Source organism: Malus domestica, chromosome 10 (genome assembly GCF_042453785.1).
Source record: "Malus domestica chromosome 10, GDT2T_hap1".
NCBI lineage: Eukaryota > Viridiplantae > Streptophyta > Magnoliopsida > Rosales > Rosaceae > Malus > Malus domestica.
In genome coordinates, this window is record NC_091670.1 from 14374684 (window position 1) to 14388371 (window position 13688).

At 37.9% G+C, this 13688-nt stretch overlaps 1 protein-coding gene and 1 long non-coding RNA gene across 3 annotated transcripts; both read right to left on the reverse strand.

The window, feature by feature from the left end:
* Nucleotides 1-204: 204 nt before the first annotated feature.
* Nucleotides 205-3037, reverse strand: LOC139188742 (protein ANTAGONIST OF LIKE HETEROCHROMATIN PROTEIN 1-like). Of its 2 annotated transcripts, XM_070806442.1 has the most exons (4): nucleotides 2525-3037; nucleotides 2205-2430; nucleotides 1095-2109; nucleotides 205-997 (listed from the first exon to the last, which is right to left on the reverse strand). In XM_070806442.1, the coding sequence occupies exons 3-4, from the start codon at nucleotides 1449-1451 to the stop codon at nucleotides 461-463; spliced, it is 894 nt and encodes a 297-aa protein (XP_070662543.1). In that variant the 5' UTR covers nucleotides 1452-2109; nucleotides 2205-2430; nucleotides 2525-3037; the 3' UTR covers nucleotides 205-460. The 2 variants fall into 2 exon arrangements, with proteins under 2 accessions (XP_070662543.1, XP_070662542.1); XM_070806441.1 differs by lacking the exon at nucleotides 205-997 and having other exon boundaries at nucleotides 1523-2109; nucleotides 2525-3036.
* A 68-nt stretch (nucleotides 3038-3105) lies between these two features.
* Nucleotides 3106-6253, reverse strand: LOC139188743 (uncharacterized). The gene is made up of 2 exons (XR_011571988.1): nucleotides 5940-6253; nucleotides 3106-3306 (listed from the first exon to the last, which is right to left on the reverse strand). It is a non-coding gene; the product is annotated as an uncharacterized lncRNA (long non-coding RNA).
* Nucleotides 6254-13688: the final 7435 nt, after the last annotated feature.

The following is a 13688-nucleotide window of genomic DNA, read 5'->3' on the forward strand; positions in this document are numbered from 1 at the left end:
TTAGACTAGGACTACAAATTTTTGTCATTGTGTAATAGAGTAATGCTACAAATCTCATGATATGGGTTAATTGGAGCATATTTTTGCCATGTATATTATGAATCTTAAAAAAAATTGACAATTGTTTTGTTTCTATTACCTGCTAATAGAATTGGGTTTAATTTGCAAATGTAGCTTGATTTAAACTCTATCACCCAACAGAAGAAAAATAATAGTGGCCAATACATGCAACTTCAACAAATACAAGTACATAAGATCTCCATAATTTAGAAAATCCTAGTTAACATTAGTTAACATTAGCCAAAATAGATCTCCATAATTTACAAAATGGCTAGTAAACATAAGCCAAAATACTAGTGCAAAGCTAAGTTATAAGTCATAACATAAGACTGTATGATTAATAAAATACATCCATGTTAACGTTAATAAAATATATCCATGTTAACATTAGCCAAAATCCTCATCCGCTTGCGTTGTCTCTTAAAAGTCTTTGGACGAACACTTTCTTGAGTTCCGGTTTGATTGCCCTGAACACTCCCACATTTTTTGGTTTATCCAAAATAAGAGACAATGCATCAATTTGATCCATAGGAGAGAGACCCATTGCTTCAAGTTCATTAGCTATGTCAGTATGATCTGCAGTACCTTGAACTAAAGCTTCAGTTACCATTTGCATCCTCTTCCCACTTTCAACATAAAAATCTTTCAGTCCACTGATAATTGCCTCGGTTCCATCACTTGAACTTCCCACAGCTCTTTTCCTCTTTCTTTGGCTATTTTCAGATGGGGTGCTTTGTTGGCTTTGTTGGTTCATTGAAGAAACAAAATTATCACCTCCAATATCACTTTCACCAACATGATCATGACTTTGTTCCTCCACCATTTGAGCAGGGGTTTCGGCTACATTACCCGTAGCCCGATCTTTTCCAAATATATATGCAAATCTATCAAACAGTGGAAAAGGTTTGCTTCTCCATCCATCGGCTTCTTTATTTCTCTAAGATTATATCAACATAGCAAAACTAAAATTTAGCATGCGTAACAAATATAGGAGCAAGAATATAACTAATGCATAAATAAAATAGGATATGAACCTGCACATAAGTTTGCCATGCGTCATCACTGTCAACTTCAACGCACTTTTTGACATCATTCCATGCAAATCCACTTGTGTTTATCATGTCAACGACCATACTATATGTTTTTTTCCATTTCTTCAACTTGGACTCAATATGTGGATTTGCCTTTATATTTGAATGAGGACATAAAACATTGACAGCTTTTGCTATTTCAACCAAAGTACCTTGTTTGAAAGCACCGGTGTCACACCGTTGCTTCCGAGCAACAAAATCCTCAAGAACTCCTAGTAATACTTCTTCCTCAAATGCTTCCCATTTACGCCTTCTTCCTTTTGGCTCTTGAGTAGCATTCAAAATATTTTCGTTATCCATACCTAAACAAAAAATATTTTAATGAAGGAAAATACCATACAAATAATCAATTTGCATAATATCCAATCAACTTGCATAATATCCAATCAACTTGCATAATATCCAATTAATTTGCATATCATCCAATCATTGTGCTAATATCTAACAAATGCATGATAAAAAGGAATACTAAAATAAAATGTTATCATTAAAACATATAGCTAGTTCGGTTGCTGGTTCCTAATTGCTCTCCACTCATTATACATTTCCTCAGCCATATCATTCCTCATTGCAGTCCACTGGTCCGATGATTGAACACTACCAACATATTCACCTTCTTCTGTATTTTGTCCATCTTCTATTATTGGCAAATTCTCCATTGGATCTACTAACATCTCTTGCCTAATAAGATTGTGTAGTAGGCAACAAGCGGTAATTATTCGACCTTGTGTCCTTATCGGATAGAAAGATGGACTCCTTAGTATCGACCACCTTCCTTTTAGCAAGCCAAAACAGCGTTCAATTACATTCCTTGCCTTAGAATGCTTCATGTTAAAATATTCTTCCTTATTAGAAGGTGTTCGTCCCTCCCATTCAGATAAATGATAAGGTATTCCTCTATAGGGTGCAAGGAATCCTTCACCATTTGTATAACCACCATCTACAAGGTAATAACAACCTAATGAAAAAAAAAAAAAGACCTTATTAGTGTTTTGTAGTTGACAAACAGAACTAAACCTAACTTAGAAAGTTGAGACTAAGTAATAATCTTACCCGCTGGTACCTTAAAACCATTAGGCCTACTAATTGCATCATGTAGCACTCTAGAGTCTGATGCGGAACCCTCCCACCCCGGAAACACATATATGAACTGCATATCTCCTGAACACACACCTAACACATTAGTTGCGACTCGACCCTTTCTTGTTCGGTATCTTGGTTTGTCAATTTCAGGTACATGCACATCAATGTGTGTTCCATCCAATGCTCCCAAGCAATTCTTAAAAATAAAAAATAAAAAACTTTTTGTTAATTTATACAAAGGGAATGAAGAGTTAAAGCTTAAGGAAAATGAAAAATATTTCTCATCATACCTTAAAACATCGCCACCTAGCATCTGTAGAATCAATAGGCACAGGCTGTGGGACTTTTAGTAGGAAACCTTGTAATCGCAAAATTCCTTGCAATACGCTATTGAAATACCTACTTATAGTCTCTCCCGACCTATAAAATCTACCGCCAACACTACGATTCTTAGTATGATGTGCTAATATTTGTAAAGTCATACACACCTGTTCCTCTACAGACACCAAACCATCAGTTTTTACCCTCCCATCTTGACGAAGTAAGTCGCATAATATGCCAAAAGTCCTTCTATCCATTCTCAATTCGTTAACACATTCAGTATCAGTATTCCCTATTATACCATTCAGATAACACAAACTAATCTCTCGTCTAATAAGTGAACGGTTAGTCAATGTGGGTCGTTCAACATGTCTCTGTTTGCCACGTAGCATCATCACCACAAGAATCGTACAAATACAAATTGTTTCCAAATAAGACATCTCTAACAATAAGATCAATAAAAGCTTCATTCGATCCATATCTATCCAAACAAAAAAAAAACAAAAAACAAATTAACTAAATCATTAACCCGAGGCAACAAATATACATATGGCGTTGAAAAAAAAAAGTTTTCATTAACCCGAGGCATCATATTCAAAATGTTCTACTCTTATACATCTATAAACATGTGTCTAAGAACACTAGTATGAGGATTGCTATCATTGCTAGGCATTGCATGTGAAAAGGGAAATTAAAGGACACCTGTAATGCAGTAGCCTTAGTCTTAGCCTTCCGTTTATGCTCCTCTTCTCTGCAACCAACAACCACAACAAATTGCAATTCAGCATCAACCCCACACAATACAAAACATTCACATTGTATACACAGTACATACATACACACTGCAAACACAGTACATACATACACACACTACATACACTGCATACACTACACACACTACATACACTACACACATACACTGCATACACTACACACACACCCTGCAAGTACACACACAGTGCATACATACATACACACACTGCATACACCCTGCATACACCCTGCATACATACACACTGCATACACAGTACACAAACACACACACACACTACATACACTACACTTACACACACACTGCATACACTACACACACACCCTGCATACACACTGCACACACACACACTCACACTCACACACTGCACACACACACACACACTGCATACATACTGCATACACACACACACACTGCATATATACACACACACTGCATACATACACACACACTCACACTTACACACACTGCATACATACTGCATACATACACATACACTGCATACATACTACATACATACACACACACACACTGCATACATACACACACACTCACACTTACACACACACTGCACACACACACACTCACACTCACACACTGCATATATACACACACACACACTGCGCACACACACACACACTGCACACACTGCATAGACACACACACACTGCACACACTGCATAGACACACACACACTGCATACACACTCACACACAAACTGCACACACACACACAAACTGCATACACACTCACACACACACTGCACACACACACACACTGCATACACACACACACACTCACACTCACACACTAAACACAGTCACACACACACACACACTGGACACACACATACACACACTGCATATATACACACACACACAAACTGCACACACACACTGCATACACACACAAATTGCACACACACACAAACTGCACACACACACACTGCATACACACACAAACTGCACACACACACAAACTGCACACACACACACTACATACACACACACACACTGCACACACACTCACACTCACACACACTCACACTCACACACTGAACACAGTGACACACACACACACACACGGGGACAGAGTGCAACAAACTCTTACCCTCACACACACACTCTGTTTTTATACTCACACACACACACTGCATACATACTTGCATACACACACACTGCACACACACACACACACACTGCACACACACACACACGCGCACACACACACACACACTGCATACATACTGCATACATACACACACACACACACTGCGCACACACACACACTGCACACACTGCATAGACACACACACACACTGCACACACTGCATACACACTCACACACACACTGCACACACACACACAAACTGCATACACACTCACACACACACTGCACACACACACACACACTGCATACACACACACACACACTGCACACACACTCACACTCACACACACTCACACTCACACTTACACTCACACTCACACACAAACACACACACACACTGCACACTTACACTCACAGTCACACTCACACTCACACTCACACTTACACACACACTGCATACATTCTGCATACATACACACACACACTGCATACATACTACATACATACACACACACACACAAACTGCACACACACACTGCATACACACTGAACACAGTCACACACACACACACTGGACATACACATACACACACACACAAACTGCACACACAAATTGCACACACACATAAACTGCACACACACACAAACTGCACACACACACACTGCATACACACACAAACTGCACACACACACAAACTGCACACACACACACACTACATACACACACACACTGCACACACACTCACACACACTCACACTCACACACTGCATACACACTCACACACACACTGCACACACACACACACAAACTGCATACACACTCACACACACACTGCACACACACACACACACTGCACACACACTCACACTCACACACACTCACACTCACACTTACACTCACACTCACACACAAACACACACACACACACAAACACTTACACTCACACTCACACTCACACACACATTTTACACACACAACTCACACACACATTTTACACACACAACTCACACACATACACACAAAAACAGATTACACACACACACACGGACATATTACACACACATTTTACACACACAACTCACACACACACACTGCAAATAACACAGGTTACACACACACACACGGATAGATTACACACACATTTTACACACACAACTCACACACACACAGATATTACACAGGTTACACAGATTACATACACACACACACACACAAACACACTCACACACACACAAACACACAGACAAATTTTTTTTCAGTACACACAAACACACACACAGAGAGCACACACCTGAGACTAATCTCAATTTCATCTTATGAAAACCCCAAATTCTAATCTCAATTTCACCTAAATAACAAAACCCTAATTTGTTCAATTGCAAATCCACTTGTATATTATGAATTTCTCAAACCCAAAACAACAAAATCAAATAAACCTCAGTTAATATCACAAACAAATCCACACAAATCGACGAAAAAAAATCCAAGATTCGAAGCTTACCGACTAGAGGCAGATGACAGCGACCAGATGCAAGGACGACGATGAGCGTGAGGACGATGTGGGAGCACGGCAAGGACGACGACGAGGGCAGACGCAGAGATGAGGACGATGTGGGATGTGAGATGTGGGAAGACGCGGTTTCTCTGGCTTACGAGTCCGCCCGAATTTGGGATCCCTCGTGAAGAACGGCTAAGCCCCCCCTTAGTCCTAGCGAATCCCACCTAAGCTCATTAAAGCTAATCCCGGTACCCACCAAACACTGGACTATAGTCTAGTCCAGTCCAGTCCCAGCGAATCCTGTCAAACAAACGTGCCCTAAAGGCTCAATTGAAAGAGTTTGCTGCCATGTTTTATTGTTATATGCCCTACAATTTTTCTATTGGTTTAAGATTAAACATTTATTCCCTTTAAAGAGTTGATTAAAGTGCTTTAATCAATTATCACCTCAATAATTTTCTATTTATTTAATTTCCATGTCATTAATACAAATCCATTTATGTAGAGGCTTAAGGTAGCTTAGCGACTAACTGCTTATAATATAGGAATTTAATTTCATCAATCTCCATTAAATGACTCTTTTAATAAATAAGATTAAAAATTTAATTTAACTAATTTCTCATTATGAGAATTAAATAAAGAAAGAGAACTATCCATTAAAAACGTCTCAATGCAAAAAGTCACAACTCCTTCACCAAAACTGAACTAAAATAAAAAATATGGGCAATTTAGTAATTACATGAACATAAATTTTGCTATTTTTTACAATAACTTCACAGCGAAGTTAGTATAACATGCCCTATTTAAAAAAACTATACTTAAACTTATCGTATATTTGAGAACAAAAGTACCGATTTTTGATACGTTAAGATTCTATATGTACCGTGAAACCAAATATACCAATCCAAATGTATAATAAAACCAAATGTGCCCATTGTCAGGTCATCCTTTTGGTATATTTAGATTCCAAATGTACCACGAAACCAAATGTAAGAAAAATTAAACGTACCTATATTATGCTTTGGGGTATTTTCATTTAAATAATCAAATGCACCTGACAATTATTTTTACAAATATTCTAACTCAATTCACGAAAATAAGAGTTATAATAAATAATAAAATAAAATTTGGCAGCACCATAATAAGATGAATAATAAATGCATAGATATGAGATAATAGGAAAAGCAAAAAATAGAAATCAAACGAAATGCCCAGTGAAGAAGTTGTGTAAACCTAAACTTCTAAAAAACTGAATTGATCACCAAAATTTTACGAATATATTTAATCAAATTTTCAAACGAAGCTTAAGTTTAATCTAAGAAATTCAAAGTTGAGACGCCTATATCAGAACACTCTTAAAAAATTTATCAATTTTTCGCAAATGAATGCAATCTTTCCGTTAACTTTTTGTAAATATTTTATTATTTTTTCCAAACCAATGCACCGACAGCAAACTTTTCTCATTTCTCTCACTCCATCTCTCTCCCCATTGAAGAAAGCTCGAAGGCTTCAAAGTTGTTGCAAATCTAATAACAGTTTTCCATCATTCATTAGTCCTTAACCGAAAAAAATATGAAAAGTGTTCTAATTTAAATCTTTTATTTTTCGAAGTTTCATTTCAACCTAAAAATTCTTATTTTCATTTTTTTTTTCTTCGAAAAAGCAATATGGAGTTTGATGATGTTGTAGGAATGCTTGTTGAAAGGCTTGGCACTTAAAGGATCAAAAACTCTTCGCCGACTGAGATATAGGATAAATAATTAGTCGAAATAGAAGAACTTGTTGTTTAACCAAACTATGAATTCTTTTAAACGAATACTGGTTTTACAGGTTTGGTGCTGTTTAACTAAACTATCATCTTCGCTAGTTGCTTCTGGGGAACTTTGTTTAACCAAACTGAAATTGTTTGTTGGCTGTCGACTTAAATCTATTTAACCAAACAGTATTTGTGCTGACAATTAGTAAGGCAGTTAGCATTTTTCTTAAGTGTGAGATTCACGAAAAGCGTTGATTTGTGTGTTGAGTTGAAGATCTTCTCTACGTTCCAAATCCTCTTATATTTATAGTGATGATTCCTTGATGGCCAAGGGTGTGAAATCTCGTTCCCGGATTTCACTGTTTAAAATTACGTATTCTGTATTTAGTAATCTTATTCGTAGTTTTGACGCTTTTATCGTATTTGATCCCTATATATATATATTTTTTTTCACTTACCTTTATATATTTGGATAGTACTTATAAATATAAATGCGTGGGCACAAACGGAATGTGATTCGGAATTATAACGAAGATTTTATGAGGTTTTGAACATCGAAGATATTTTGATAAATTGATAATTAATTAGACATGTGATATTTTTGTCTAACCATTAGGTGAGTGCCAAGACACACCCCGACCCGGGATGTCCTCTAGGACACCAAATCGAGCTGTCCTAGCCGACACCTGGAATGTGACGAAGCCATAAAGTATGATGATGTGGAAAAATGTGAATAAATTTAAACCTAAGAGTGCCTAAAAACCAGAGTGCGCTGGTGAACAAGAATGAAACCACTTCACACGTGACGTTAGAACATAAGTAAGTACAGTATAGTGGATTAAGAATCATACCCTCAAAAGAAATCTCCAATACTAAGATTTGCCACGAATCCTCGACAATAAGAAAGCTCAGCTAATAAAACCTGGAGGGTGAAAACAAAACAAGAGTGAGTGGCCCTAGAAATAAATTTTTTAATAGAAGCCTTCTACAACGTTATAACCCCTCGATGTAACACATGTATAGTTTCCAGAAAATCATATCACGTATCAATGTGAATTCAAAAATATATCAACAGTAATTCATAAATATACCACGACACAGCAACTCATCAGTAATATAAATAATCATGTGCTCAATAATCTATATTAGCACGCAAGTCGGAATCACCTAATGTGACCTGTACGACTGCACTCATATCTCATCAATCAACGCTAGCACATAAGTTGAAGTCACCTAATGGACATCCCGGGTCGGGGTGTGTCAATTTGGTATCAGAGCCAATCCCTAGCCGGAAGTGTGCCAACGAGGACGTCGAGCCCCTAAGGGGGGTGGATTGTAACATCCCAAAAGCGGACAATATTGTGCTACGGTAGAGCCGAGCCCCGGATGTGGTGGGGGCCTGGGCTGGGATGTGACAGCCACGTGGGCACCTAAAATTTCTGGAACTCTCACTCTCCTCCATTTTCTCTCCCATTCTCTCTCTAGAATTATCTCACTTTCTCTCGACTCTCCCTTTATTCCCGTGAAACAAACCACCACCACCAAAATTTTGGCTTGTTGAACATCAAATATGTGTATCCTCACCCTCATAAACTCAGTTTTGAGTTTTGTTTCATTGAAAACAAACCCAAAACACGAGTTCGAAGAACATGTTTTGGGTCGAGACTTCTAGGCGTGGTTCATATAATTTCAAGTCATTATTTGAACTCTAAACAGGTATAAATCAATTCCTCATGTTATGAAGATTAATTTTCATGTTTGGATCGTTTAATTTGGTGAAGAAATGAGAAAGTTATAATGATTTAAAGTTTGCCTAGTTTCCGATGAACCCGCGACCTTCACGCCATTTTCTGGCCAAACCACGACGAGTTAGCCATCACGAAAGGTACCAATCTGTTCATCTCATTCTGAGGTATGATTTTTATTTTTGAATCACTCGATTTCGTTGAGTATTGACAAAGTTATGGACGTTTAAAGGTTGACCAGAAATTTCGGCGAGTTACTACTTTTCCAATGGATAGTCCCCTTTCAGGCCATTTTTCCTGCCACCTCTGGCCACCATTTGGGCTCTAAGAAGGTATAATCTTGTTCTACACTTCTCTAACTTCATTTTTTGGTATATTATGGGTCGAATTTGATTGAGAAACGAGTAAGATATGGAGTTCTAAAGATTACCCAAAAAATCTAGAAAATTTGCAGAATCTGGCTAGTTTCCCGGCAGCGGGAGGAGAGGTTGAAGAAGAGGGAATATTCTTTAGAACATTCCCCGCATTGACAGTTGACTTTTGTTGACTTTTTTCGGATTTTGTCCCATGACCTATCTTAGGGTAATTCGATACTCTGAATCCATTTTTGACAGCTGTTTAGGGAAATTCTAATGTTTTAACATAGTTTCATAGTTGATCGGCTAATTGACTTTCACTTGAATTTGTAATTAGCGGAGATCCAAACGTCGGATCGCGATGAAGTTTTAATATGTTGTTCTATGAGCATAATGAGGACTTAAGAAGTTATGGTTCCACAATCCGATATACGGATCTTCCATATTGAATTTCTAGGGTTGTAAACCCGACAGTTAACCTTTGACCCACAGTTGACTTTTGGTCAATGGATCCTGAATTCATCTAGCATGTCCTAGATGACGTGTACAAGCTACAATTACATGTTCTATCGATAAAACTCTGAGATGTGTTTTGGTATTTTTTCTAGGTGACGATTATTCTTGAAACCTCGATATTCTTGCTAAGGAGTCGTAGCGCGGGCTCCAGGTGAGTGACTTTAATATATGTGATATGGTTATTACCCTGATTTCCTATATTAGTATCCTTTGTGGATGACTTGTTTTATAAATATGTTTTCTATAAATTTGTTATTTTTTTATATTAACCATCAATCTATTTTTATTAAATGTGATTTGATTTATGGATTGGAAATATTTGTGAAATATGATTGAAATGCATGTTGAATTGTTTGTGAAATATGAGGGCTAGTGGTGGTTAACCGATTGTCATGGGGTTTGTTGCTTCGAAGTTTGTTTCACATCTCGACCATTTATTTCATTCCTCGTTTTATTGAGCCATTCTCAATTGAGCACTTGTGCTTTGTTTCAAATCGTTGAGCCTTCTAAATTGAGTAAATTGATTCATGTCTTGTTTCTTCGAGTTGTTGACATGTTCCTTGGCCTTCCGCTTAGTTCCGTTGAGTGATTCGGAACTAGGTTCCGCTGGGATTCCGTTGAGTGATTCGGTTCCCTGCTCCATTTGGATTTTGTTGAGTGGTCCAAAATCGTATCCTGCCTTGGATTTTGTTGACTGGTTCGATATCCATTGTACTCCATGATTCCATTGAGTGTTCTGGAGTCGTATCCACTCGGATTCCGTTGAGAGATCCATAATCCCTTATACTCTGCGATTGCATTGAGTGGTCCAGAATCGTATCCTGGTTTAGATTCCGTTGAGTGGTTTGAAATCCTGTTTGGTATTTTGGTTCTGTTGAGTGGTTCGGAACCCGATGTTGTTGGATTTCATTGAGTGGTTCAAAATCCCATTCTTCAGAGATATAGGCTTCGGCCGAACTGTATCGCTCTAGCCTTACATTTTGGTGCATTGTATGAGTTATTGATTGATAACATTGTGTTTGATTTCAAACGGGCTGATGGATGTCTGTGTGACTCATTCAGGATTTTTTATGGCTTGATTATGATTTCATAAAATATGATTTTATGTTTGATGTATATAAATCACGATCGATGGATGGTTTTTATTATTATCGCATATGTTGCATTATTGTCACTCACACAAACTTCGCGGCTTGTCCGAGTTATTGTTTGTCCGATGCACCATTCCCATGGTGTAGGGGTGATTGTGCAGGTTTTAGTAAATACATGGAGCATTGGGGGTAGCAGATAAAGTTCAGAGAGTTTGGAGTGATTAGGTTACCCCTAAACTTTTCCTTAAACAGATGTGATTATTGTTATTTTTAGTTCAGTATTTCCTGGCATCCCTCTATGTCTACTGTTGCGCGTCAATCCTGGATGTATGTAGGGATTGGGGCGTGACAAAGGGTGCTGAATAGTAGAATCCTACTAGGACTATGATTCCTCTGCAAACATCTGGTTGCTTTTACTATTATCCTAACAAATAATTCATCTACTGAAGCTTTATCCCTATCAAGTCTTGGTATCTTCGTAAATAGCTAAGACTCTAAATGTAGTCTTTATACGTGATTAATTCATCCTTTATCCAGCCATGAATATCAATCCTCAAATAGTCTTACCTAGGGGTGGGCAAGGGTAGATCCAGGCTCAAAATTGGAGGGATTGGACCAGACCTGTTTGGAAATTAAACAAGGTGGGGCAGGGTAAGTTGTAGGATTTTAAAAAATAGAACCGGACCAAACCCGACTCTTTTGAAATTGGCTGGTTTCTAGGGTCCACAAGTCCTTTTAACTGCTGCACCGCTTTTTTTTTTTTTGTCAAAGTGGAATGGGAACACGTAAAGGATTGAAGACTCAAACCTAATGGCATGAAGGTCCCTTCTTGATTGTATCTGATAGGAACATATTTATGCAACTTAGTTAGCTTGTTTTCTTGCATTTTCATAGTTAGTTTGTGTTTATTATAGTGTTTTAAGCTATTTTCGTGTGTTTGTAGGTCCAATTGACAAAGTTGGCAAGAAAGTGCAATTTGGAGCATTTTGAAGTAGTTTTGGGCATCAAATGGATAGCTTATGAATGGAGCAAGATGGATGAATGAATTTGAAGTTCAAAAGGCTAGGAATGTGCTAAAAAGATGAAGAAAATAAATCCAAGACAAAGAAGATAAGGAAAGAGCAAGAAACATGGAACATTATCCAAACTGCCTTATCTTATCCAAAACCTTATCCAACCTTATCTTATCCAAATGAACCTTATCTTATCTTATCCTATCCTAATCTTATCATGCCTTAAATCCAGCTGCAAGGGGACCTAAAAACCTGATTTCTAGAAGCCTTATCTATTCCTACATTGGTGCCGCATGTTTTAGGCCTTATTTTTCTAGAAATCAGCCACATAGCATTATTTCTAGAAGTCCCTACAAATCTGGCGCCTCCCCCTATTCTAAAAGCTCTAGAACCTGCAAACCTAATTCCCCTTGGTTTCTGATTGTTTTAACCCATTCCACTTGGGTTTTGGAGTGCCAATCATTCTCCAATGCTACCTAGGCCGTGCCTTTTCTCCCTATAAATACAAGTGCCGCAGCTTTCATTCAGATCACCACCCTCTACCATCAGATCACTACACCATCCACCACACAAAACAAGAGCCAAAACATCAGAAAATACATACTTGTGCACAGATTTGCAAGGAAGGAAGGAGATGAGACCCTTGGAGTCAAATCTGCCATTGCTGGAGCGTTTCTAGGTGTATTCTATCCTTAGATTTGTTTCAATGTTGCTTTTAATTTGGTTTTATGTTTTCAAAGACATGAGGAACTAATCTCTTTTTAGTTAGAGGTGAAATCCTACGAATTTTCAACAAAAACACTTGTTTAGTATCGATCTACCCAATTTTATCAAGATCATTTCTTGATTGTATCGATTCGGTTCTTGCACTAGACACCCGTTTGGTGGGTCTTCTTGGTGTGGCTGTGTAGGACGTTGACCACGTTAGCGACCTCTTGCCAATCTTCTGACGGAGATTCCCACAGCTGAAATCGAGGTAGCGACGACCCCAGGCGTCAACAATAATGGACGTGGTGTCATCACACCAGCAATCTTGGTGGAAGGGCATGGGGTAAAGGTTAAAGGAATGATAGGTTGATCATGATGCATGCTGGGAATGTCGAAGTGATGATGATCATAATTTCAATCTTCTATCTACACGCATTTTATTTGGAGATTATGAATATTGGTTTAAGGTTTGCCCAGTGAAAGATGGTGATCTTCTGTTGTTTTAATCCTAGTAAGTTCATTTACATCCAATTCTCAATTGTCCTTTTAATATCATGTGATTTTTCT

What these genes read in the sequence shown, in the direction of transcription:
- LOC139188742 (XM_070806441.1), bottom strand. Translation starts at nt 3,034, where the DNA reads ATGGATCGAATGAAGCTTTTATTGATCTTATTGTTAGAGATGTCTTAT. An exon ending in CTAGGTGGCGATGTTTTAAG is followed by an intron (nt 2,431 to 2,524) that starts GTATGATGAGAA and finishes TTTATTTTTAAG; the next exon opens with AATTGCTTGGGAGCATTGGA. An exon ending in TGGTTTTAAGGTACCAGCGG is followed by an intron (nt 2,110 to 2,204) that starts GTAAGATTATTA and finishes TTTTTTCATTAG; the next exon opens with GTTGTTATTACCTTGTAGAT.